The sequence below is a fragment of the Salmo trutta genome, chromosome 27 (genome assembly GCF_901001165.1).
Source record: "Salmo trutta chromosome 27, fSalTru1.1, whole genome shotgun sequence".
NCBI classification, from domain to species: domain Eukaryota; kingdom Metazoa; phylum Chordata; class Actinopteri; order Salmoniformes; family Salmonidae; genus Salmo; species Salmo trutta.
The window spans coordinates 20,830,963-20,855,987 of record NC_042983.1 but is presented as its reverse complement, the minus strand read 5'-3'; the positions used below and the strand labels follow the sequence as shown (position 1 = coordinate 20,855,987).

Genomic DNA, 25,025 nt, shown 5'->3' with positions numbered 1-25,025 from the left:
TTTATTAAAGGTTGTCACTGATATTGAAATACACTATATATGCACATGTACAGTACCAGTCAAAAGTTTGGACACACCTACTCACTCAAGGGTTTTTCTTTATTTTTACTATTTTCTACATTGCAGAATAATAGTGAAGACATCAAAACTATGAAATAACATATATGGAATCATGTATTAACCAAAAAAGTGTTAAACAAATCAAAATATATTTCAGATTTTATATTCTTCAAAGTAGCCACCCTTTGCCTTGATGACAGCTTTGCACACTTTTGGCATTCTCTCAACCAGCTTCATGAGGAATGCTTTTCCAACAGTCTTGAAGGAGTTCCCACATATGCTGAGCACTTTTTGGCTGCTTTTCCTTCACTCTGCGGTCCAACTCATCCCAATCCATCTCAATTGGGTTGATGTCGGGTGATTGTGGTGGCCAGGTCATCTGATGCAGCACTCCATCACTCTCCTTCTTGGTCAAATAGCCCTTGCATAGCCTGGAGGTGTGTTGGGTCATTGTCCTGTTGAAACCAAATTATAGTCCCACTAAGCGCAAACCAGTTGGGAAGGCATGTCGCTGCAGAATGCTGTGGTAGCCATGCTGGTTAAGTGTGCTTTGAATTCTAAATAAATCACAGACAGTGTAACCAGCAAAGCACCCCCACACCATCACACCCCCTCCTCCATGCTTCATCATGGGAACCACACATTTGGAGATAATCCATTTACCTACTCTGTGTCTCACAAAGACACGGCGGTTGGAACCAAAAATCTCAAGTTTGCAAACAAAGGACAGACCAAAGGACAGATTTCAAATGGTCTAATTGTCCATTGCCCGTGTTTCTTGGCCCAAGCAATTATCTTCTTATGGATTTGGTATTTTACCAAATAGGGCTATCTTCTGTATACCAGCCCTACCTTGTCACAACACAGCTGATTGGCTCAAATTTATTAAGAAGGAAAGAAATTCCACAAATTACCTTTTAACAGGGCACACCTCTTAATTGAAATGCATTCCAGGTGACTACCTCATGAAGCTGGTTGAGAGAATGCCAAGAGTATGCCAAGGTGTCATCAAGGTAAAGGGTGGCTACTTTGAAGAATCTCAAATATAAAATATATTTTGATTTGTTTAACACTTTTTAACCCCGGATCATTGTTATTCTAACTTCCGTGACGCATATAAGGCCCTCCCCCGCCCTCCCTTCAGAAAAGCTGACCACGACTCCATTTTGTTGCGCCCAGCCTATAGACAGAAACTAAAACAGGAAGCTCCCGCCCTCAGGTCTGTTCAACGCTGGTCCGACCAATCGGATTCCACGCTTCAAGATTGCTTCGATCACGTGGACTGGGATATGTTCCGCATTGCTCCGAACAACAACATTGACGAATACGCTGATTCGGTGTGCGAGTTCATTAACAAGTGCATCGGTGATGTTGTACCCACAGCGTCTATTAAAACATTCCCCAACCAGAAACCGTGGATTGATGGCAGCATTCGCGCAAAACTGAACTCGCGAACCACTGCTTTTAATCAGGGCAAGGTGACCGGAAACATGACCGAATACAAACAGTGTAGCTATTCCCTCTGCAAGGCAATTAAACAAGCTAAGCGTCAGTATAGAGACAAAGTGGAGTCGCAATTCAACAGCTCAGACACGAGAGGTATGTGGCAGGGTCTACAGTCAATCACGGACTACAAAAGAAAAACCAGCCCCGTCGCGGATCACGATGCCTTGCTCCCAGACAGACTGAACAACTTTTTTGCTCGCTTTGAGGACAATACAGTGCCACTGACACGGCCCGCTACCAAAACCTGCGGGCTCTCCTTCACTGTAGCCAACGTGAGTAAAACATTTAAACGTGTTAACCCTCGCAAGGCTGCAGGCCCAGACGGCATACCCAGCCGCGTCCTCAGAGCATACGCAGACCAGCTGGCTGGTGTGTTTACAGACATATTCAATCAATCCTTATCCCAGTCTGCTGTCCCCACATGCTTCAAGAGGGCCACCATTGTTCCTGTTCCCAAGAAAGCTAAGGTAACTGAGCTAAATGACTACCGCCCTGTAGCACTCACTTCCGTGATCATGAGGTGCTTTGAGAGACTAGTCAAGGACCATATCACCTCCACCCTACCTGACACCCTAGACCCACTCCAATTTGCTTATCGCCACAATAGGTCCACAGACGACGCAATCGCCATCACACTGCACACTGCCCTAACCCATCTGGACAAGAGGAATACTTATGTAAGAATGCTGTTCATCGATTACAGCTCAGCATTTAACACCATAGTACCCTCCAAACTCGTCATTTTGGAGAAGACATCGGTGTCCGTTACGTGGGTGGTTTTCCCTTTGTTTATCCGTGGTTGTCTGGATTCCCTGCCACATACGTCTTGTCTGAGCTGTTGAATTGCGACACCGCTTTGTCTCTGTACTGACGTTTTGCATATCTAAGCCTACCTCTTTATCTGTCTCTATCCTCCTGACTGGTGTTTCTTTTTTTTAAAGAAACAAAATGTACTCTGCATTGCTGCTAAAATCTGGGTAAAAGATTGAAAGGAATGTGAGTCTTATTCAGTACATTTAGTTATTACTTGCTTTTCTACCAACTTTGCCAGCAGGCATGCCAGCTAAGATAGACAAGCTAGCTACTCTAACTTGATTGATAGCCTGTAATGCCTTCTTGGTAGCTAATTGAGGTTGGGAGATAGGTTCTCAATCTGGGCTAGATAAAGCCAACTTCATACAATTGCTTTGTGGCTAGTAGTATTACAAAGAAACAAAAACAAAACATTTAACAAAACAATAATTTTCAAACAGGACGAATCTGAGGGGGCATGTGCCCCTGTGGGCATGACGCCTCTGCACTTTATTGGTCACTCGTGTCCATGGCTGGATGTGCCTCTGTATTCTTCAACCAACATGTCCAATCAATAACAACAAAATAAGGCCACAGCTCCTTTGATCAGCCAGAGGAGAGGGCGTTCCTGAGACATGCTCTCAGGAACAATGGTGATGGATAGGAGCCAGTTTTTTGAACAGCTAATGATATTGAAACATGCTGCAGAATGCAAAATGTGGCTGTCTGAACATTTTTATAAAATGCACTTGTCTGATGAGAGTTGATTTTGCATGAGATCTTTTGTGGATATTGGATGTCAAACCAGCTTACACTTTTCCTTACTCGAGCAAAGCATCATTGTGGCTGTATCTCTTTGTTACAGGGGGAGTCACGCCACAGACACACAGTGACTACTGAACTCATCCACATCCAGACTGAGGCCGTCCCAACATTCAGAAGACTTGGACAGACTTGCCCTGGGACTGGCCTGTTTTTTCACCTGTAATAACCCTCCTACCTCCTACCCTGGCAAGGGGTCTGGTCTGGAGCTCAAGCTTTAACGGAGAGGACATCGTTGAGTATTCACTTCCAGTTGGACTGGACCAAACTAAAACCAAACTCCTCGCATTGACACTTTTACAGATTGCATATGCGTCACTTCCTCTTCCCACTATTCAAATTGTTTTATATGATACAGACTTGCACTTGTTCACTTTGATCTAGCTATTGGGAAAATCAGAGCGAGGGACCCCAGAACCTATGCCTATGATAATGATCCTCAGTAACCAAATACTACTCTGATAGGTCAGACTGTCAGAGTCAACTCCACACTCCATCAAATATATTTTAGGTCTCCAGCTGTATTATAACTTGTGGTTTAACATCAAGGATAATCTCAAGGTGGATTAGCTTTTGTTTGTTAAATAGCATTCCTCTGCATACACAATGTTTGTCTCTATCAGTGTTTTAAACAAGCCCATAGCTTTCTATTTTTGAGTAATTGTAATTGCCGATTAGATTAAGACAACATGAGTCAAATGATGCTTTGACATGACAGACTTAATGTGATCATTATTTGAATGGCTCTCAGGAAAGTGCTCTGATGTCTTTGTCTTCTCTCAGCGAACTTAACTGTCTGCAGTTTGTCTGTCAGTCTACTGTTCAGAACAGGGCAGGACAGTGTATCAATACTGTTTAGAGAACAGATGGTTCCTATAGCAGACAACATGAACATGACCCCAGAGCATCCAACACATAACTGCTCCAACTGCAGCCAGGCGTTTGTCCCAGAGCTCAATGTGGTCAAGGCTGTCGTGCTGGGACTGATACTTGGGACAATTATTGTATGTGGGGTTTTTGGGAACATCCTGGTTATCTTGTCGGTGGTCTGTCATCGACACCTACGAACAGTCACACACTACTTCATCGTCAACCTAGCGGTGGCAGACCTCCTGCTGAGCTCCATCGTTCTGCCCTTCTCTGCCACCTTTGAGATCCTAGGGTACTGGGTGTTCGGAAGGCCCTTCTGCAATGTGTGGGCAGCGGTGGACGTGCTGTGCTGCACAGCCTCCATCATGAGCCTGTGTGTGATCTCAGTGGACCGCTACATCGGGGTCAGCTACCCGCTACGCTACCCAGCCATCGTGACAGAGCGCAGGGCACTGCTTGCCCTGGTTGGCCTGTGGGCTCTGTCCGTCACCATCTCCATTGGCCCTTTGTTTGGCTGGAAAGAGCCGGCGCCAGAAGACGAGTCTATCTGTAAGATCACAGAGGAGCCTGCCTACGCCATCTTCTCTGCTGTGGGCTCCTTTTACCTCCCGCTGGCCATCATACTGTCTATGTACTGTAGGGTGTATGTGGTGGCCCGCCAGGAGAGCCGGGGCCTGAGAGAGGGGCACAAAACAGACAAGTCAGATTCAGAGAGCGTCACGCTGAGGATCCACCGCGGCAACATGGCCGTGTCTGAGGACGAGGCCCTGCACAGCCGCACACACTTCGCCCTGCGTCTCCTGAAGTTCTCCCGAGAAAAGAAGGCCGCCAAGACCCTGGGCATTGTGGTTGGCTGCTTTGTGCTCTGCTGGCTCCCTTTCTTCCTGGTTCTGCCCATAGGTGAGTGTTACCCATTGTACCCAGGCTCCTTACCTTGTAGACAGTGCTCCACAGCTACCATGTCATGCTGTTAATGCCACCCCCTCTTGTATCTATACTTGGCAAAATAATTTATGAGGTTTTGTAATTAAATTGTATTGCAGAGATGGCTGTTGGCGGGAGAGAGGGTGAGGGGGGGAGTGTTGGATGACTCCCAAAATAGATTTTCACAACAGTCTCTGGTGCCATATCATGCATACCTTTCTCATGTCATACGGTATCACCCATAGAGGTAGAACAACTTTATTTACATGTGTAATAAATAAGTTATTTTATGTTATGTGCGGTTTTTGGTTTTGGATGATGTAAAACATTATATTGAGCTATGTGCTATTCTTCCATTAATCAGTAATGGGCTGCATCTGCAAAGATTTCCTTTTATTGATGCCTAATTAAAACGGTCTGAAATAAGTCAAATGTAGCATCAGAAAGTGTACACATGCAAAACTTCAATCTCCTCCTCATCCCGTTGTTATTTTACCTTTCGTACACGACTGCTTTGAAATATCATTTAACTACCATACTATTATTTTATGAGTATATGAATACACATACTAATAATGTGGTATTTCATGTGTAACTAATAAAATAAAGTAATTTCAGGAGCTTTTATTTCAGAACACACAAAATGTTGAAAGACACGTATAATTGCCGTAAGCGTTTTCTGATGTTAAAACAAGCTTTGAAAAGAGTCAGTATTATTTAAAAAATAAAACTGATTGATGAAAGTTTCAGAATATGCAATATTATCATCCTCACTATTTCATATTATGAAAGAATCGTGTTTACCTAACACTTTTGTGTAGAAATTATTGAGAGGATTTTCAGGCAAGCCAAAATACCAGTCTCAAGAAATGATCCTACATTAGAGAGTTGAACTACACACACACGCGCACACACACGCGCGCGCACGCACGCACGCACGCACGCACGCACGCACGCACACACACACACACACACACACACACACACACGTGCACCACAGGAGGCTGCTGTGGGAAGAACAGCTCATAATAATGGCTGGAACAGAGTAAATGGAACGGCATCAGTCACCTGGAAACCATGTGTTTGATGTATTTGATACCATTCCACTGATTCCACTCCAATCATTACCACGAGCCTGTTCTCCCCTATTAAGGTACCACCAACCTCCTGTGGTGTGCACACACACGCACGCTCACACATTAAAGAGTGAGAGTGATAGAGAGCTACTGAGAGACCTAGAGTACGTTTGGAACACCCATTTAAACTGAACAAAAAGTGTAAAGTGTTGGTTTTATGAGCTGAAATAAAAGATTCCAGAAATTGTCCATAAGCACAAAAAGTGTATTTCTCTCAAATGTTGTGCACACATTTGTTTATATCCCGGTTAGTGAACATTTCTCCTTCGCCAACATAATCCTTCCACCTGACAGGTGTGGCATATCAAGAAGCTGATTTAACAGCATGATCATTACACAGGTGCACCTTGTGCTGGGGACAATAAAAGGCCACTCTAAAATGTGCAGTTTTTTCACATAACATAATGCCACAGATTTCTCAAGTTTTGAGGGAGCATGCAATTGGAATGCTGACTGCAGGAAAGGCCCACCAGAGCTGTTGCCATAGAATTGAATGTTAATTTCTCTACCATAAGCCGCCTCCAACGTCATTTTAGAGAATTTGGCAGTACCTCCAACCAGCCTCACAACCGCAGACCACGTGTATGGCGTTGTGTGGGTGAACAGTTTGCTGATGTGAACAGAGTGCCCCATGGTAGTGGTGGGATTATGACATGGGCAGGCATAAGCTACGGACAACGAACACAATTGCATTTTATCAATGGCAATTTGAATGCACAGAAATACCGTGACGAGATCCTGAGGCCCAATGTGAGGCCCATTTTTTTAGGTATCTGTGACCAACAGATGCATATCTCTATTCCCAGTCATGTGAAATCCATAGATCATGGCCTAATGAGTTAATTTCAATTGACTGATTTCCTCATATGAACTGTAACTAAGTAAAATCTTTCAAATTGTTGCATGTGCGTTTATATTTTTCTTCAGTATACATTGACATTATTCATTCATTTCCAGTTCATTTTTCATTTTCAGACACTCTTATTGATTTGTTATCCAGCCACAGCCTTAAGTGCTTTTCAAATTAATAGTTTGGATGTTATTTGAATTGGTTTTTCAGAAGGCCACTGAGGGGTTACTGTAATTTGGGTGTCAGGTGTCTCAGTGATGCAGTGCAGCTAACTCAGGTAAAATATGTGGTCTGGTCTAGCATTAGGCTAGCCAGGCACTGAGCCATCATAGGGTTCCACAGATAACAGAAACACTCTCAGCATGTGTGGGTAGTCCCTTTTCAATGTTTTTATAGTTCCTTTCAGTCAGCCTCTGTCCCAGTCATCTTCTCGGTGTGATCAAAGAGCTGCTGTGGTAATGCTGCTGCTGAGAGCTGAGCACACGCTGCCGGACCTGTTAGCTGCTCATATTTCAATAACACACTTGAGCCCCCACTGAGCCAATATGTCTTCCTGGCATTTGACAAGATAACTGTTTTTTTTCTCTCTCTCTCTCTCTCTCTCTCTCTCTCTCTCTCTCTCTCTCTCTCTCTGCCTCTCTCCAACTCTCTATATGTCTGTCTGTCTCTCTCTCTCTCTTTCTCTGCCTCTCTCCATCTCTCTCCATCTGGCTCTCTCTCTCTCTCCATCTCTATCTGTCTCTCTCTCTTTCTCTGCCTCTCGCTCTCTCTGTCTCTCTCTCCCCAGCCTTGTCATCTATTGCTCTTGCTTGCAACTCACTTATCACATAGAGGCATTCTCAACAATATGATCATAGCAGGAAGGACAGATAGTCATCACATCATTGCTTTTATTGAAGGACAACCTCGGGTCCCCTTCATGGTTGTTTAAAGAACAATATGGAGTTCAGAAAAAGCACAATGTGTACTACACTCACTGCTAGTTAGTTTCATAATTTTAGTATAGGATGAATGTGGGAATGAAATACAAATCAAGTGTTTAAAAAAAATGTATCTGTCCAACTCCGGACTTCCTAACCCCTCAGGGTTCAGATTTATTATACGCTCTCATGCTCATAAATATAGCAAGCGCAACAGAGGGCTGGGTCTTCTTGGTGGTTATTCTACTCCCTAACCATGGCTGGCTGCCCTTTCTAACAAAACCATGAAGGCATCAAGGACAACATGTCACAATGTTATCTATTATTATCCTGTTAAATACAACGATTTTCCATTTAAGATTGATTGTGTTAGGCTGGGGATGGTTATTTTTGTTTGCTTGTTTTATTGGGACAGGCTTTATAAACTAACCCTTGTGGGGATTTGAGTGGGTCAAAAGGTTAAGGAGGGATATCACTGTCTTGGCAGTGTGTTTATTTTGAGACTGGTTTGTTCTTGTTTCTTCTTGACATTCCAGGAGACGTTTCTGAAGGCATGACCAAGAGCATAGCAACGGTTTACTCACATGTTCACAAGGGTACTGGTATTTTGCACCCTTCCTGCTGGTGCTGTGGTTGTTAGTCAGTAGTTGCTATGGTGCCAGCCATGTATCTTTGGTATTGTTATCTTAAATCATTATCAACAATATGAATCATATTTGGTGGTGATGGTGGTGGTACTGGTACTGGATGTACTGGATGTACAGTATGGCAACGTCTCTCTTGGGAAGTAAGCACATATCTATTGGTCATCCATTATTTATTGCTCAATCTATCTTGTTTTCCTTTGATATACATCACTATATACCCTCTGTTTTCTTTAAAAAGCATGTTTTGCGTCATTGTCTTTTTATGGATTCAACATTTTATAGACAAATGACGCTACTTGAGTAACGGCAATCTTAAATGTATGTAGTTCTGTCCTCGAGCTGTTCTTTTCCATTAATATTCTGTATTATTTCATATTTTATGTTTTGTGTGGACCCCAGGAAGAATAGCTGTTCTATTGCAACAGCTAATGGGGATCCTAATAAAATACCAAATACCAATCAAGTTCCCCCTTAGGAGGTTTTAGGCTCCAAAATGTATGAATTCAGTCACAAGCAGAGTAATATAATTATTGTTGCTCGTTGCACAGTAGGAGTCATCTGAGATGTACTTAGGACGAAATCATATCACTCAAACTACCTCCTCTCTCTCTCCTCTCTTTCTCTCTCCCTCTCTATCCATATCCACATCACGCTGTCATTTTTCATTTTTGTCTCCGACAGCCTCTCCAATAAAGAATTTCACAAGACAGCTCATCCCATCCTGCCTTTGAAGATAGATGCTCAATTTCAAGGCTATCCAAGACCTCAGCCATTTAATTATTTTAATGTGTCAAGCATTTGGTGTGAAAAGTCCAGTGGTGTAAAAAGTACCCAATTGTCATACTTGAGTAAAAGTAAAGATACCTTAATAGAAAATGACTCAAATAAAAGTGAAACTCACCCAGTAAAATACTACTTGAGTATCAAAATAAGATGTTATTGCTCAAATATAGTTAATTATTAAAAGTAAAATTATAAATAATTTCACATTCCTTATATTAAGAAAACCAGATGGCACAATGGTTCATTAAAAACATTACGGATAGCCAAAGGCACACTCCAACACTCAGACATAATTTACAAACTAAGCATTTATGTAGGGCTGACCAGGGATGTTCTCTTGATAAGTGCGTGAATTGGACCATTTTCCTGTCCTGCTAAGAATTCTAAATGTAACAAGTACTTTTGGGTGTCAGGGAAAATGTACAGAGTAAAACTACATTATTTTCTTTAGGAATGTAGTGAAGTAAAAGTTGTAAAAAATATAAATAGTAAAGTACAGATACACCCAAAAACTACTTAAGTACTAGTAGTACTTTAAAGAACTGGAAAAGTCTGCATGTAATGTGTATCTTAAACCATTTCCTCTACTGCACTATTAAGTGTGCAGCTCACACACTCTCACACTTTCTCACATTAGTCCCTCTAATCAGAAGCAGCAGGATTTATGAAGGCAATTTTAATACAACAAATACCTTGATGTCAATACCTTGACATTGGTAGCTCTAGAAATATGATAAAACTATAAATTGAACCCAAGTGGAAATAAATGTGTTTTTCTCAACACAGTCTTTGGCTTTTCTGTTGAGTGTGTACAAAGTATCTGCTTCTTTCACACGTGATCAACATTAACCCTGATTGGATTTAGATGTATTAGGAATGTTATAAAGTATGGCACAAAATCTTCATGGAAATATGTTCCTCTATTTGTTTCTTCTTGTCTCATGTTGATATCCTGATTTACGTAGTCAAGTATGTTAATCAGTTTTCTTCCCTTTGTCTGTCTGTGTGTGTGCGTGTGTGTGTGTGTGTGTGTGTGTGTGGCCTATTATAGGTTCCATATTCCCAGCATACAGACCTTCGGAAACAGTTTTCAAGATAACCTTCTGGCTAGGCTACTTCAACAGTTGCATCAACCCTATCATCTACCCCTGTTCCAACCAGGAGTTTAAGAAGGCCTTCCAGAGTATTCTGGGAGTGCGCTGTCTGAGAGCCCAGTCCAGAGCCACTCATCACCCGGGTCCAGCCCAGGTTCAGGGTCATTCTCTCACTCTGAGACTAGATGGCCGAGGGGACCCCTCCTGCTTCAGCCCCTCCTCCTCCGTAGCCCTGTCCCGCACACCCTCCTCTAGGGATGGCAGGGAGTGGAGGGTATTCTCTGGAAGCTCCGTGGCAGGGTCTGGTACAGCGGTAGAGACAGGACGGGCTAAGGTGGCCCAACTGTGCGGTAAGAATCTGCTGAAGACCTGCTGCTGCATCAGAGACAGGAGCTTCAGCCAGGGGCCCAGCCAGGGACCCAGCCATCCTCAGCCCACTCCACACGGGACCCTGCCAATCATTAAGATCCACCAGCTGTCTTTGTGTGAAAATGGAGAGGCTGTATAACCAGAGATAATAAGTGATTTGGATCGTCTCTGGTATGAATGTACTGTAGCTCCTCACTCTTAACCCTAACAATGATCCACCCTCAAGGTCCAGCACTATTAAAGGAAACTGAAGTGAATAGTGAATAAATGTCTATGCCCAGTGGAGTTTACAAGGATGGAATAATAATAATAGCTGGAGGAGATGATGGAAATATTTTAATACTTGTAATATTCTGACTGCAGTTACACAATGCCAGTGGATTTGAATTAATGACTGAGAAAAGTTTGTTTTTGTACACCAAACCAAGGTTTTACCTTGAGATGTTTCTACTTTTTAAGACTTGAACATGAATTCCCCCTGTGCACATTCTCTCGGGCAGTCTTTGCCACTCTTCACACTTTACTATTCAGTTGATTTAAATAGTAAAGAAAAACTGTCCAAATGACTATGCTAAGAGCAAACTATTTCCCCTCCCGGTTTTTCGCAGGGAGATCCGTCATTTTACTGGGATCTACACTTTACTTATATCAATATATGTATTATTTATACCAGATATTCCTGAGAAGATATTGGGGTTTGTGAAGGTATTTCATAAAAGAGCCAAATTGCTTCTTCCTTGGGTAATGTTTACAAGTTTTAACAGGTCAAGTCTGTACATAGGTTATTGATGGTAACCTCATATATTGATCAAAATGATTACCTTTCTCCCAGTGTCTTACCATTTACCAAGCTCTTTTCCTGTTGTGAGAATAGTGTATATGACTGTGTCTAAAGCAGGCAGGAACCCAGGAGGATACTGTCCTTCCATGTCACGTACTCCAATAAAAAGAATATGAGATATTCACAGTTTTTCTTTCGTTCTCAGTAATTTCATGAACACACGTTTCATAAACACGCATGGACAATAATACTTTGTACTCCAACATTCCCATGATACCCCTTTCCTCTGCCAGATAGAAGATTAACTTCTTCCTGTGGATTTCTGAGGGATCGTTTCATGGGTTTTGACCTCATAACTGCTCCCTAAACCTCTAAATCCACCATGAACAAGTAAGAAATGAGCTATTTGCAGATTGCATCCATATGCACTTACACGCACAAGCACACAAATATAAGTGATTGCATGGATATGTACTGGCCACAGTGCGGGCATAATAATCTTTGCATCGGCTTATCTGTGACTTACGTCAAGGAAAAAAAACGAGTAGTGAACAGGATATGGTGAGCAGATAGTATTGATTGACTTTCCTGAGGTTATTTTCTCTGGGGAGTTACAATGTTATGAAAGTTAGGAAAGCAAAGGCTAGCTTTTTCAAGCAGAAATTTGCATCCTGTAGCACAAACTCCAAAAAGTTCTGGGACACCGTAAAGTCCATGGAGAATAAGAGCACCTCCTCACAGCTGCCCACTGCACTGAGGCTAGGAAACACCATCACCACCGATAAATCCACGATAATTGAGAATTTCAATAAGCATTTTTCTACGGCTGGCCATGCTTTCCACCTGACTATCCCTACCCCGGTCAACAGCCCTGCACCCCCCACAGCAACTTGCTCAAACCTCCACCATTTCTCCTTCACCCAAATCCAGATAGCTGATGTTCTGAAAGAGTTGCAAAATCTGGACCCCTACAAATCAGCTAGGGTAGATAATCTGGACCCTCTCGTTCTAAAATTATCCGCCGAAATTGTTGCAACCCCTATTACGAGCCTGTTCAACCTCTCTTTCATATCGTCTGAGATCCCCAAAGATTGGAAAGCTGCAGTGGTCATCCCCCTCTTCAAAGGGGGAGACACTCTAGAACCAAACTGTTACAGACCTATATCTATCCTACCTTGCCTTTCTAAGGTCTTTGAAAGCCATGTTAACAAACAGATCACCAACTGTTCTGAATCCCACCGTACCTTCTCCGCTATGCAATCTGGTTTCCGAGCTGGTCATGAGACTGCCAGGTGCACCACCTCAGCCATGCTGAAAGTCCTAAACGATATCATAACCGCCATCGATAAAAGACAATACTGTGCAGCCGTATTCATGGACCTGGCCAAGGCTTTCGACTCTGTCAATCACCACATTCTTATCGGCAGATTCAACAGCCTTGGTTTCTCAAATGACTGCCTCGCCTGGTTCACCAACTACTTCTCAGACAGAGGTCAGTGTGTCAAATCGGAGGGCCTGTTGTCCGTACCCCTGGCAGTCTCTATGGGGTGCCACAGGGTTCAATTCTCGGGCCGACTCTTTTCTCTGTATACGTCAATGATGTCGCTCTTGCTGCTGGTGATTCTCTGATCCACCTCTACGCAGACGACACCATTCTGTATACTTCTGGCCCTTCTTTGGACACTGTGTTAACTAACCTCCAAACGAGCTTCAATGCCATACAACATTCCTTCCGTGGCCTCCAACTGCTCTTAAATGCAAGAAAACTAAATGCATGCTCTTCAACCGATCGCTGCCCGCACCTGCCCGCCCTTCCAGCATCACTACTCTGGACAGTTCTGACGTAGAATATGTGGACAATTCCAAATACCTAGGTGTCTGGTTAGACTGTAAACTCTCCTTCCAGACTCACATTAAGCATCTCCAATCCAAAATCTAGAATCAATTTCCTATTTCGCAACAAAGCATCCTTCACTCATGCTGCCAAACATACCCTCGAAAAAATTATCATCCTACCGATCCTTGACTTCGGCGATGTCATTTACAAAATAGCCTCCAACACTTTACTCAGCAAATTGGATGCAGTCTATCACAGTGCCATCTGTTTTGTCACCAAAGCCCCATATACTACCTACCACTGCGACCTGTGTGCTCTCGTTGGCTGGCCCTCGTTTCATAATCGCAAAACCCACTGGCTCCAGGTCATCTATAAGTCTTTGCTAGGTAAAGCCCCGCCTTATCTCAGCTCACTGGTCACCATAGCAGCACCCACCCATAGCACGCGCTCCAGCAGGTATATTTCACTGGTCACCCCCAAAGCCTATTCCTCCTTTGGCCGCCTTTCCTTCCAGTTCTCTGCTGCCAATGACTGGAACGAATTGCAAAAATCACTGAAGCTGGAGACTCATATCTCCCTCACTAACTTCAATTATCAGCTGTCAGAGCAGCTCACAGATCATTGCACCTGTACATAGCCCATCTGTAAATAGCCCATCCAACTACCTCATCCCCATATTGTTATTTTTTGTTGTTGTTATTTTTTTGCTCCTTTGCACCACAGTATCTCTACTTGCACATTCATCTTCTGCACATCTATCACTCCAGTGTTTAATTGCTAAATTGTAATTATTTCGCCACTACGGCCTATTTATTGCCTTACCTCCCTAATCTTACCTCATTTGCACACACTGTATATAGATTTTTTTATATTGTGTTATTGACTGTACGTTTGTTTATTCCATGTGTAACTCTGTGTTGTTGTTTGTGTCGCACTGTAAATGAGAACTTGTTCTCAACTGGGCAACCTGGTTAAATAAAGATGAAATATAAAATGTAATCCCTCTGATACAAAGTATCTCCAGCAAGTCTTGGTAGCCAAGTGGACAGGCTTTCCTGAGGGGAGTGGCCAGAAATACTTGACATTGGCTGACATGACTGTGCCCCTTTGTGAGTCATACTGTCTCAGTACTGTGTAAGGGGTGCATACTGGTGGCAGAGAAGTCAGACGCAGGAGAGCAAAAACTGTGGTTCCAACGGATCAGTTTAATAATAAAAACCCACCGGATTACAGAACAATAATAAATGGTTACATAACCCGACGCACACCACAACATAACGTGCACAAGCACTTACAATAAACAATACCAGACAAGGACATGTGGGGAACAGAGGGTTAAATACACAACATGTAATTGATGGTATTGAAACCAGGTGTGTGTGAAGACAAGACAAAACAAATGGAAAATGAAAAGTGGATCGGCGATGGCTAGAAGACCGGTGACGTCGACTGCCGAACGTCGCCGAACAAGGAGAGGGACCGACTTTGGAGGAAGTCGTGACAGTACCCCCCCCCTCCCCCTTGACGCGCAGCTCCAGCACCGGATGAAGACTGTGGAACTCCTGCAGCATTGAAGGGTCCAACACGTCATCGACCGGAACCCAACACCTCTCCTCCAGACCGTACCCCTCCCACTCCACAAGATACTGAAGGCCCCTCGCTCGGCGCCTCGAATCCAGTATGGAGCGAACGGAGTACGCCGGGGAACCCCTGATGTCCAGAGGGGGCGGAGGAACCTCCCGCACCTCAGACTCCTGGAGCGGACCAGCCACCACCGGCCTGAGGAGAGACACATGGAATGAGGGGTTAATACGGTAATTGGGTGGAAGTTGTAACCTATAACAAACCTCGTTCACTCTCCTCAGGACTTTAAATGGCCCCACAAACCGCAGACTCAGCTTCCGGCAGGGCAGGCTGAGGGGCAGGTTTTGGGTCGAGAGCCAGACCCGGTCCACCGGTGCAAACACCGGGGCCTCACTGCGGTGGCGATCTGCATTCTCCTTTTGGCACGTCACGGCCTGCTGAAGGTGAACACGGACAGCCTCCCATGTCTCCTCCGCGCGCCTGAACCAGTCGTCCACCGCAGGAACCTCGGTCTGACTCTGATGCCAAGGCGCCAGAACCGGCTTGAACCCCAGTACTCATTGGAAGGGAGAGATGTTAGTAGAGGAGTGGCGAAGCGAGTTCGGTGCCATCTCAGCCCAGGGCATGAACGCTGCCCACTCCCCCGGCCGGTCCTGGCAATAGGACCGCAGAAACCTGCCCAAATTCTGGTTTACTCTCTCCACCTGCCCATTACTCTGGGGGTGAAACACTGAAGTAAGGCTGAACGAGACCCCCAGACGTTCCATGAATGCCTTCCAGACCCTAGACGTGAACTGGGGACCTCGATCAGACATTATATCCTCAGGCACTCCGTAGTGCCAGAAGACGTGCGTAAACAAGGCCTCCACAGTCTGTAGGGCCATAGGGAGACAGGGCAGAGGGAGGAGACAACAGGACTTAGAGAAACTATTCACAACAACCAGGATCGCGGTGTTACCCTGTGAGAGTGGAAGATCGGTCAGAAAATCCACCGACAGGTGTGACCAAGGCCATTGTGGAACAGGTAAGGGGTGTAGCTTACCTCTGGGCAGGTGCCTAGGAGCCTTACACTGGGCGCACACCGAGCAGGAGGAAACATAAACCCTCACGTCTTTAGCCAAGGTAGGCCACCAGTACCTCCCGCTCAAACAGCACACTGTCCGACCGATCCCAGGATGACCAGAGGAGGGTGACGTGTGGGCCCAATAGATCAACCGGTCACGAACAGCAGATGGGACGTGCAGACGCCCAGCGGGACACTGGACAGGAGCGGGCTCTGCACGTAATGCCTGCTCAATGTCCGTGTCCAGCTCCCACACTACTGGCGCCACCAGGCAGGAGGCGGGGAGTATGGGAGTGGGATCCATGGGCTGCTCCTCTGTGTCATACAGCCAAGACAATGCTTCTGCCTTCATGTTCTGGGAGCCTGGTCTGTAGGCAAAACGGGTGAAAAACATGGCCCACCTTGCCTGGCGAGGGTTCAGTCTCCTCGCCGCCCGGATGTACTCCAGATTATGGTGGTCAGTCCAGATGAGAAAAGGGTGTCTAGCCCCCTCAAGCCAATGTCTCCACGCCTTCAAGGCCTTGACGACAGCCAACAGCTCCCAGTCCCCCACATCATAGTTTCGCTCCGCGCTCCGCAGCTTCTTCGAGAAGAGGGCACAGGGGCGGAACTTCGGTGGCGTACCCGAGCGCTGAGAGAGCAGAGCTCCTATCCCAGCTTTGGACGCCTCCACCTCCACCTCCACTATGAACGTCAAAGAGGGATCCGGATGGGCCAGCACGGGAGCCGAGGTAAACAGAGCTCTCAGGTGACTAAAAGCCCTGTGCGCCTCAGCTGACCACTGCAAGCGTACTGGGCCCCCCTTCAGCAGTGAGGTAATGGGAGCCGCTACCTGACCAAAATCCCGGATAAACCTCTGGTAGTAATTGGCAAACCCTAAGAACCGCTGCACCTCCTTTACCGTGGTGGGAGTCGGCCAATTACGCATGGCTGAAATGCGGTCACTCTCCATCTCCACCCCTGAGGTGGAAATGCGATACCCTAGGAAGGAGACGGACTGCTGGGAGAACAGGCATTTCTCAGCCTTGACGTACAGGTCATGCTCCAACAGGCGACCAAGCACCCTGCACACCAGGGACACATGCTCGGCGCGTGTAGCGGAGTATATCAAAATGTCGTCAATATACACCACTACATCCTGCCCGTGCAGGTCCCTGAAAATCTCGTCTACAAAGGTTTGGAAGACTGATGGCGCATTCATCAACCTGTACGGCATGATGAGGTACTCATAGTGCCCTGAGGTGGTACTGAAAGCCGTCTTCCACTAGTCTCCCTCCAGGATACGCATCAGGTTGTAAGCGCTCCTAAGATCTAGTGTGGTGAAGAAGCGGGCCCCGTGCATTAATTCAATCGCTGTGGCTATGAGCGGTAGCGGCTAACTATACCTCACAGTGAGCTGGTTCAGACCCCGATAGTCAATGCACGGGCGCAGACCTCCCTCCTTCTTCTTCACAAAAAAGAAACTCAAGGAGGCGGGTGAAGTGGAGGACCGAATGTACCCCTGACTCAGGGATTCGGAGACATATGTTTCCATATCCTCTGTCTCCGCCTGTGAGAGGGGATACACGTGACTCCTGGGAAGTGCAGCATCTACCAGGAGATTTATCGCACAATCGCCCCGTCTATGGGGTGGTAATTGAGTTGCCTTCCTTTTAGAGAAGGCGAGAGCCAAATCGGCATATTCAGGGGGAATGCGCACGGTGGAGACCTGGTCTGGACTCTCCACCGTAGTAGCACCAACGGACACCCCTAAACACCTCCCCGAGCACTCTCGCGACCACCCCGTGATAGCCCTCTGTGGCCAAGAAACAGTGGGGTTATGACAAGCTAACCAGGGTAGGCCTAGCACCACGGGAAACGCAGGAGAGTCAATAAGGAAGAGACTAATTCTCTCCTTGTGACCCCCCTGCGTCACCATGCCCAGAGTGGCGGTGACCTCCCTAATCAACCCTGACTCTAATGGTCGACTATCTAATGTGTGAACGGGGAAGGGCACAGCCACAGGAACAATGGGGATCCCTAAACTATAGGCGAACACTCTATCAATAAAATTCCCAGCTGCGCCTGAATCGACGAGCGCCTTATGCTGGGAATGCGGGGAAAACTCAGGGAAAGTGACATACACAAACATGGGTGAGAATGGTACCGGCTCACCTCCGGTGACGCCAGAGCGCCCTGCCTGCTGCCTCGATACCTAGAGGAACCAACCCGGCACCGACCGGCAGTGTGACCTCTGCGGCCACAGATGGTGCACAAGTTGGAACCCCCTCCGGTCTCTCTGCGCACCGCTCCTCCCAGCTCCATGGGTATCGGAGAGGGGGTGCATGGGGATGGAACTAACAGATCCCGATCTGAACGTCCGCGGGTAGCGAGCAGGTTGTCCAGACGGATGGACAGGTCCACCAGCTGGTCGAACGTGAGGGTGGTGTCAGGGAGACCGCAGGCTAACTCCCGACGGACGTCCTCGCGCAGACTGCAACGATAATGGTTGATCAGGGCCCTGTCGCTCCATCCCGCGCCGGCAGCCAGGGTCCAAAACTCCAGGGCGAACTCCTGGGCGCTCCTCGTCCCCTGCCTCAGATGGAAGAGGCGCTCACCCGCAGCTCTACCCTCGGGCGGGTGGTCAAAGAACTCCTCAAACTGGTCCAACGCCGCTTCTCCCTCTCTCCACACGGCATTGGCCCACTCCAGGGCTTTCCCGGTGAGGCACGAGACGAGGGCGGACACCCTCTCACGGCCCGAAGGAGCCGGGTGGACGGTTGTCAGTTATAGCCGTCCCATCATATTCCTGGAGAAGGGAGAGTCGAATCCCACTGGGAACAGGAGAAGGTGGGGCGCGTAGTGGAGACCCCGGTTGTGCTGGTGGAGGCGCTGGGAGAACTCCCTGTCTCTCCCAGCGGTCCATTGTCTGGACAACGCGGTCCATGGAGGTGCCAAGATGGTGGAGCATTGCTGCGTGCTCCCGGACGCGCTCCTCCACCCCTATACCCGGGGTGCCTGCTCCTGCTGACTCCATACATTTTGTCCAGTATTCTGTAAGGGGTGCGTACTGGCGGCAGAGAAGTCAGACGCAGGAGAGCAAAAAGTCGTGACATACTGACATCATCGAGAGGCTATTGGCTCTGGTCATCAAACCACAGATAGGATTGATGAGTGATCGGAAGTATGGTGGGGGGGGGGGGTGAATGAGGGAGAGAGAGAGACAGAGAGACAGAGATACAAGAGATACAAAGGGAAGTCCAATTCAATTAAACCTGCATTAGTATTATTAAAAGCACACAGTAGCTTTTTTCAGATCATGTAATAACATCATAGAAAAGTTGTGGGTACTGTAAAAACGTACTATCAAATCAAATTTCTTTATAAAGCCCTTCTTACATCAGCTGATATCTCAAAGTGCTATATAGAAACCCAGCCTAAAACCCCAAACAGCAAGCAATGCAGGTGTAGAAGCACGGTGGCTAGGAAAAACTCCCTAGAAAGGCCAGAACCTAGGAAGAAACCAAGAGAGGAACCAGGCTATGAGGGGTGGCCAGTCTTCTTCTGGCTGTGCCGGGTGGAGATTGTGGGATTACTATCAGTACCGAGTAGACACCGTTCCCAGGTAGATGCTCAGGCTGTAGTTTCTAAAGAAAGATAAATTAGTCATGGAGGTAACAACCCACCAGTATCGTTAGTCAAATTGATTTTTCAAAAGAACAACTGAGAAAGATACTGCGTCTCTCTATGCTATACCCCCCTGCTACTCTATTTTAATGTTCTAATCTACAGTCTTTGAAATGCAATAGAGCTTTGGCTGAAAAGGGACCAGATTGGAAAAATACAAAACTCTTCTGTTGCAATGACTGACTTTGTTCTTGACTCAGCCCAATGTGGCGTGCTGGTGACATATGAAGGCTAGACTTCCATAGAAATACGTTGATACAAAGTTCCCACAAGGGCAAAGATGCTGCTCATTCATTTTCTCTCAGAGAGAGACTCAGAGAGAGTGAGCAGAATGGGAACATAATCATAATAATAGCTCCCTAATAGTGACTGTCATATTCTCTCTGTTTTCTAGGAACACTTTTAGAAAAAAGGGTGTCCCCATAGGACAACCCTTTTGGGTTCCAGGTAAAACTCTTTTGGGTTCCTTGCAGAACACTTTCCACAGAGGAAAGAGTTCTACCTGGAACCAAAAGGGTTCTAACTGGAACCAAAAGGGGTCTTCAAAGGGTTCTCCTATGGAGACAGCTGAACAAACCTTATTGGCTCTAGATAGCAATTTTTTTTTTCTAAGAGTGAAGACACTGATGATGACTCAACATGCTCCTGTAAAGGATTCCCCTGGAGCTTCTTCTAGAGTTCTTCTACACTGTTTGTTTTCAGAAGCTCTCATGAAAGGGGTGTATTGATCGACCCAATGCTCTCCCTTCTCCACTCCACTATCAATTAGTGTGCCCTCATATTTATTTTATTTAACCTTAATTTAACTAGGCAAGTCATAACTAGATTCAGTCATAATTGGACAACTGCTTAGATACCACTGCTGCCATGGGGCATGGTCCAGAAAAATCATGATGCTTCTGGTGGACTAATTCCCCATGTTGTTGCCAGGATTCATTACCCCCATCTTTCTCACCACTGTCTCTCATTGGAAAGGAGCCTGGAGAAAGGGAGAAAGAGCCAACTCTTGACCATACAAAGCAGACTGTCTCCACCTAGTGTGCTTGCCTGTAGCCTACAATAAAAAAATCCACATAGCGTAAATTTCGGACTATAAGCCGCAACTTTTTTCCCAGGCTTTGAACCTTGCGGATTAAACAATGACGCGGCTAATATATGGATTTTTCCCGCTTTAAAAAACATTTTCTAAAAAAAAAACATTCTGTGACGTGCTCAGTTTTTTGACGGCATGAAGCTTTCATTAGACCAATGAAATTGCCGAACGGGTTAAGGTCAAACAACTTTTTTGTTTACTGCTTAGATTAAATTGAGCGCTCTCAAACTTCCCATCATTCTGATTACGGTAGTCATTTTGTCACCCTCATCATGGCAAAGACACGGAGAAATGCATATGATGCAGCTTTCAAGTTGAAGGCGATTGATCTGGCTGTTGGAAAAGGAAATAGAGCTGCTGCACGGGAGCTTGGTCTTAATGAGTCGATAAGACATTGGAAACAGCAGCGTGAGGAATTGACTCATTGCAAAAAGACAACTAAAGCTTACTGCTAATTTTTTATTTTTTGTTACAAGCCGTGTTTCGTTAAAGCCTATTTATTTTTGTTACAAGCCGTGTTTCGTTAAAGCCTATTTATTTTTGTTACAAGCCGTGTTTCGTTAAAGCCTGTGTAAAGTTCATTTGTTTCAATGTACCGGTAGGCACCTGCGGCTTATAGACATGTGCGGCTTATTTATGTTCAAAATAAAAAAAAAAATTTAATTCAGTGGGTGCAGCTTATATTCAGGTGCGCTTAATAGTCCGGAAATTACGGTAATTTCTGCAACTCCAAGATCTCAGAGGTTATTAGCAAATACATAGACAGTGTACAAAACATTAGGAATACCTTCCTAATATTGAGTTGCACCCCCTTGTCGAAAGCGTTCCACAGGGATGCTGGCCCATGTTGACTCCAATGCTTCCCACAGTTGTGTCAAGTTGGCTGGATGTCCTTTGGGTGGTGGACCATTCTTGATACACATCGGAAACCCAGCAGTGTTGCAGTTCTTGACATACTCAAAACGGTGCACCTGGCACTTACTACCATACCCTGTTCAAAGGCACTTAAATCTTTTGTCTTGGCCATTCACCCTCTGAATGGCAGACGTACACAATCCATATCTCAATTGTCTCAAGGCTTAAAAATCCCAATTTAACCTGCCTCTTCCCCTTCATCTACACTGATTGAAGTAGATTTAACAACTGACATCAATGAGGGAGCTTTTTCCTTGATTCACCTGGTCAGTCTGTCATGGAAAGAGGTGTTCCTAATGTTTTATACACTCAGTGTATAATTCAAGTACATGAATTATCAAAAGAATGAAGATGGCGCATTAAGACGGAGGAAATCAGATATTTTTTAACACCATCCATAGACTTTTCAAACTACGGAGCATGACATGGTTCAATGTCCATATAAATCAGCACAATTTACTTTTTCTTTTTTTTTTATTGCCGCCGTCTTGGAGCTAAAATTGGGATCATGTATACTGTGCTAATGCCAAACAAAAAATGAGTAACGGAGAGCACTGTAAAATACGGCGGACTTAGCAAATTAGTTGTTTGTGGTAAAGTACATGGGGGTCGTCATCTTCAAGCATCTTCGCCATTCAAGACAAATCTAATGAACAGCAAACTACTAGTGAACAACATTGACTATTCACCTTAAGATTTAAAACAGTGATTTATACTTACTGGATTAAATGTAACATTGAACTGAAATAGTAGTTATTACAATGGGAACATGAGATTCCTGACATTATTTAAATTTCTACATATTTATTGTGTTTATTTACCGGTATGTATGTACAGTATTTTATGACTACCAAAACTAAAACAGTATCTGCTAGCACAATAATTGTTATTAGAGAGACACATCAATTGTTTTATTTTTTATTTTTATGTTTAAAACCATTTAAGTCAACACTGATAGTATTCAACGCCGTCAGGAATAAGTATTCCAAAATCCCAAAACCTACATGGTCAACAGTTTATCACAAGATGGGAGGGAGGGCAACGACAGTGCTAAAAATCAGAAATAAAAAACAAACACTATAGGAAACCTCCCCACCGGCAACTTACTTACAACACGTAGGCTTGGCAAACAACCTATACCTGACAAGGCAAGGAGGAGGAAAGAATACAATGCTTGTACAGTATACAGAGAACTGGTCAGAGAAATGAGGAGCCTACTGTACATGTGCCTACTGTACCGTTCACAGTGTCGAGTGAGTGGTTAATAATCATTGGCTTGTGGTCTGGTGTAACATTGTTCATACTCTGATGCGTGGCACTAACAGTAAGGTCTAATGTGAATAGGTAAGAGGGTAAAGCGAGTGATGGAGCGAGCACCTGTTAAAAGTGGCTCCCATCGTCAACACTCACAGGGCTGAGAGGAGGTGCTATTCTAGTGACTCCAACAATAAGGACAGGAGTCAAACCACATCATTAGTGTATATAATGGATTTCATTACCATAGCTTTTTTCACTGGATCTCAAAGCACTACATGTACTAGCTTGGTCACTGACAGAGGTTAACAGGTATTTGTACTAGCTTTGTCACTGACAGTGCTTAACAGGTATTTTTCATAAATACATGGTTCTTAAAGCATACTATCAATCAATACTTTATAGAATAGGCAGGCAAGTGATATTGAACAAACATTCTGAAAAAACAACAAAAACAAACATGAAATACAAATCAACATTGCATTTCCACAGATTCACCTTTTGCACTTTAGCAGATAAAAAACGAAGACCTGTGTCATGTAATAGCTGACTCCGCTCCCCCGTAAAGTAGTTTCACAAAGCTTGAATTACTGTGGTTGAGTGGAAAAAGTAGGCACCACCATCTGCACATACACAGCATTGATCAAATAGCACCTGGTGCAGAGAGGTTGTTAGGGGAAACCTTCTATCGAGCATGGCTGTCAGTGTCATAAGAAAATAAACAGCAGTGTGATTATAGGAAGCCTGGTGTCTCGGCGACCTTTAACTTCAGACAGCTCGTGAAAAGAGAGAAGAAAAAGGAGGAAAAAGATGCAAAATGTCTTGTCAGTTTTTTTTTGGGGGGGGGGGGGGGGAAGGTTCTCCCTGCTGCCATGTATTGTGCATGCTTTGTGTCAAAGGTGTTCCGACTGAGGGGAGTGAGGAGATGAATGGTTTAACCATCTCCCTTGACTTCTGCGCATTCCATCAGCAGACAAGCTAAGATCTAAGAGTCAATATTTCAGAGATTACAGTAGTGTTTTAGCTCTAGACACGATCAAAAATGTATAATATTAACAACAAAAACATTACAACAATACAAAAAGTGCAGCAATGAGACAAAGGAAGATAAAAGTGAATGTGTTCAGCTGAAAGTTCTGTTGTAATACTGACCAGAAAGACAGGCTATGGAAGGACAATAACTAGAACTCACAGCTGTTTAAAATCAAACAAATACTGCAAACTGACTTAGTGAGGTACAAACGTCATCCGAGTTCCTTCAACAACACTATTTTACAGCCTCGAAAATATAAAAACATTTGTGAAGCCTTCCATTTACTTATAGGATGGAATTAAAACAATAACCAACGTACTATAGTTAAACATGCCATGTGTCTTTGACAGTGATCCAATGCAATGGCTCACTTCTTGAAATCAGAAGTGATTCTTCTTGTTTGGTGACAAACCAAGAATGCCCTTAAATAGTACAATGTTTAAAAAAAAGGTGCTATCTAGAACCTAAAAGTGTTATTTGGCTGTTCCCATAGGAGAACTCTTTTTGGCTCCAAGTAGAACACTTTCGGTTCTAGAAAGATGGTTCTAAATGGAACCAAAAAGGGTTCTCCTATGAGGACAACCACAGAACCCTTTTGAAAACCTTTTTTCTAAGAGTGTAGATACATCAAATGCCACAAGACCACAATCCACAGCTCCTCTTGTACAATTAAAAGCCAAAATGTAATCAAAGACTAAACTTAAATTGTGTGTATATATATATATATATACATATATATATATATATATATATATATACACATACATATATATATATATACATACATATATACACACTGAGTTTACAATACATTAGGAACACCTGCTCTTTTCATGACATAGACTGACAAGGTGAATCCAGGTGAAAGCTATGATCCCTTATTGATGTCACTTGTTAAATCCACTTCAATTAGTGTAGATGAAGGTGAAGAGCCAGATTAGAGAAGGATTTCTAAGCCTTGAGACAATTGAGACATGGATTGTGTATGTGTGCCATTCATAGGATGAATGGGCAAGACAAAGGTGC

At 44.7% G+C, this 25,025-nt stretch overlaps 1 protein-coding gene across 1 annotated transcript; it reads left to right on the top strand.

The window, feature by feature from the left end:
- Positions 1-3,632: 3,632 nt before the first annotated feature.
- Positions 3,633-11,740, top strand: LOC115164571 (alpha-1A adrenergic receptor-like). Its single transcript, XM_029717200.1, has 2 exons — positions 3,633-4,950; positions 10,362-11,740. The coding sequence occupies exons 1-2, from the start codon at positions 4,047-4,049 to the stop codon at positions 10,910-10,912; spliced, it is 1,455 nt and encodes a 484-aa protein (XP_029573060.1). The 5' UTR covers positions 3,633-4,046; the 3' UTR covers positions 10,913-11,740.
- The last annotated feature ends 13,285 nt before the right edge of the window (positions 11,741-25,025 follow it).

Bases quoted from the DNA above. Each gene is read 5' to 3' on its own strand.
- LOC115164571 (XM_029717200.1), top strand. From the start codon at position 4,047: ATGGTTCCTATAGCAGACAACATGAACATGACCCCAGAGCATCCAACA. The intron at 4,951-10,361 runs GTGAGTGTTACC...GGCCTATTATAG, and splicing joins CTTCCTGGTTCTGCCCATAG to GTTCCATATTCCCAGCATAC.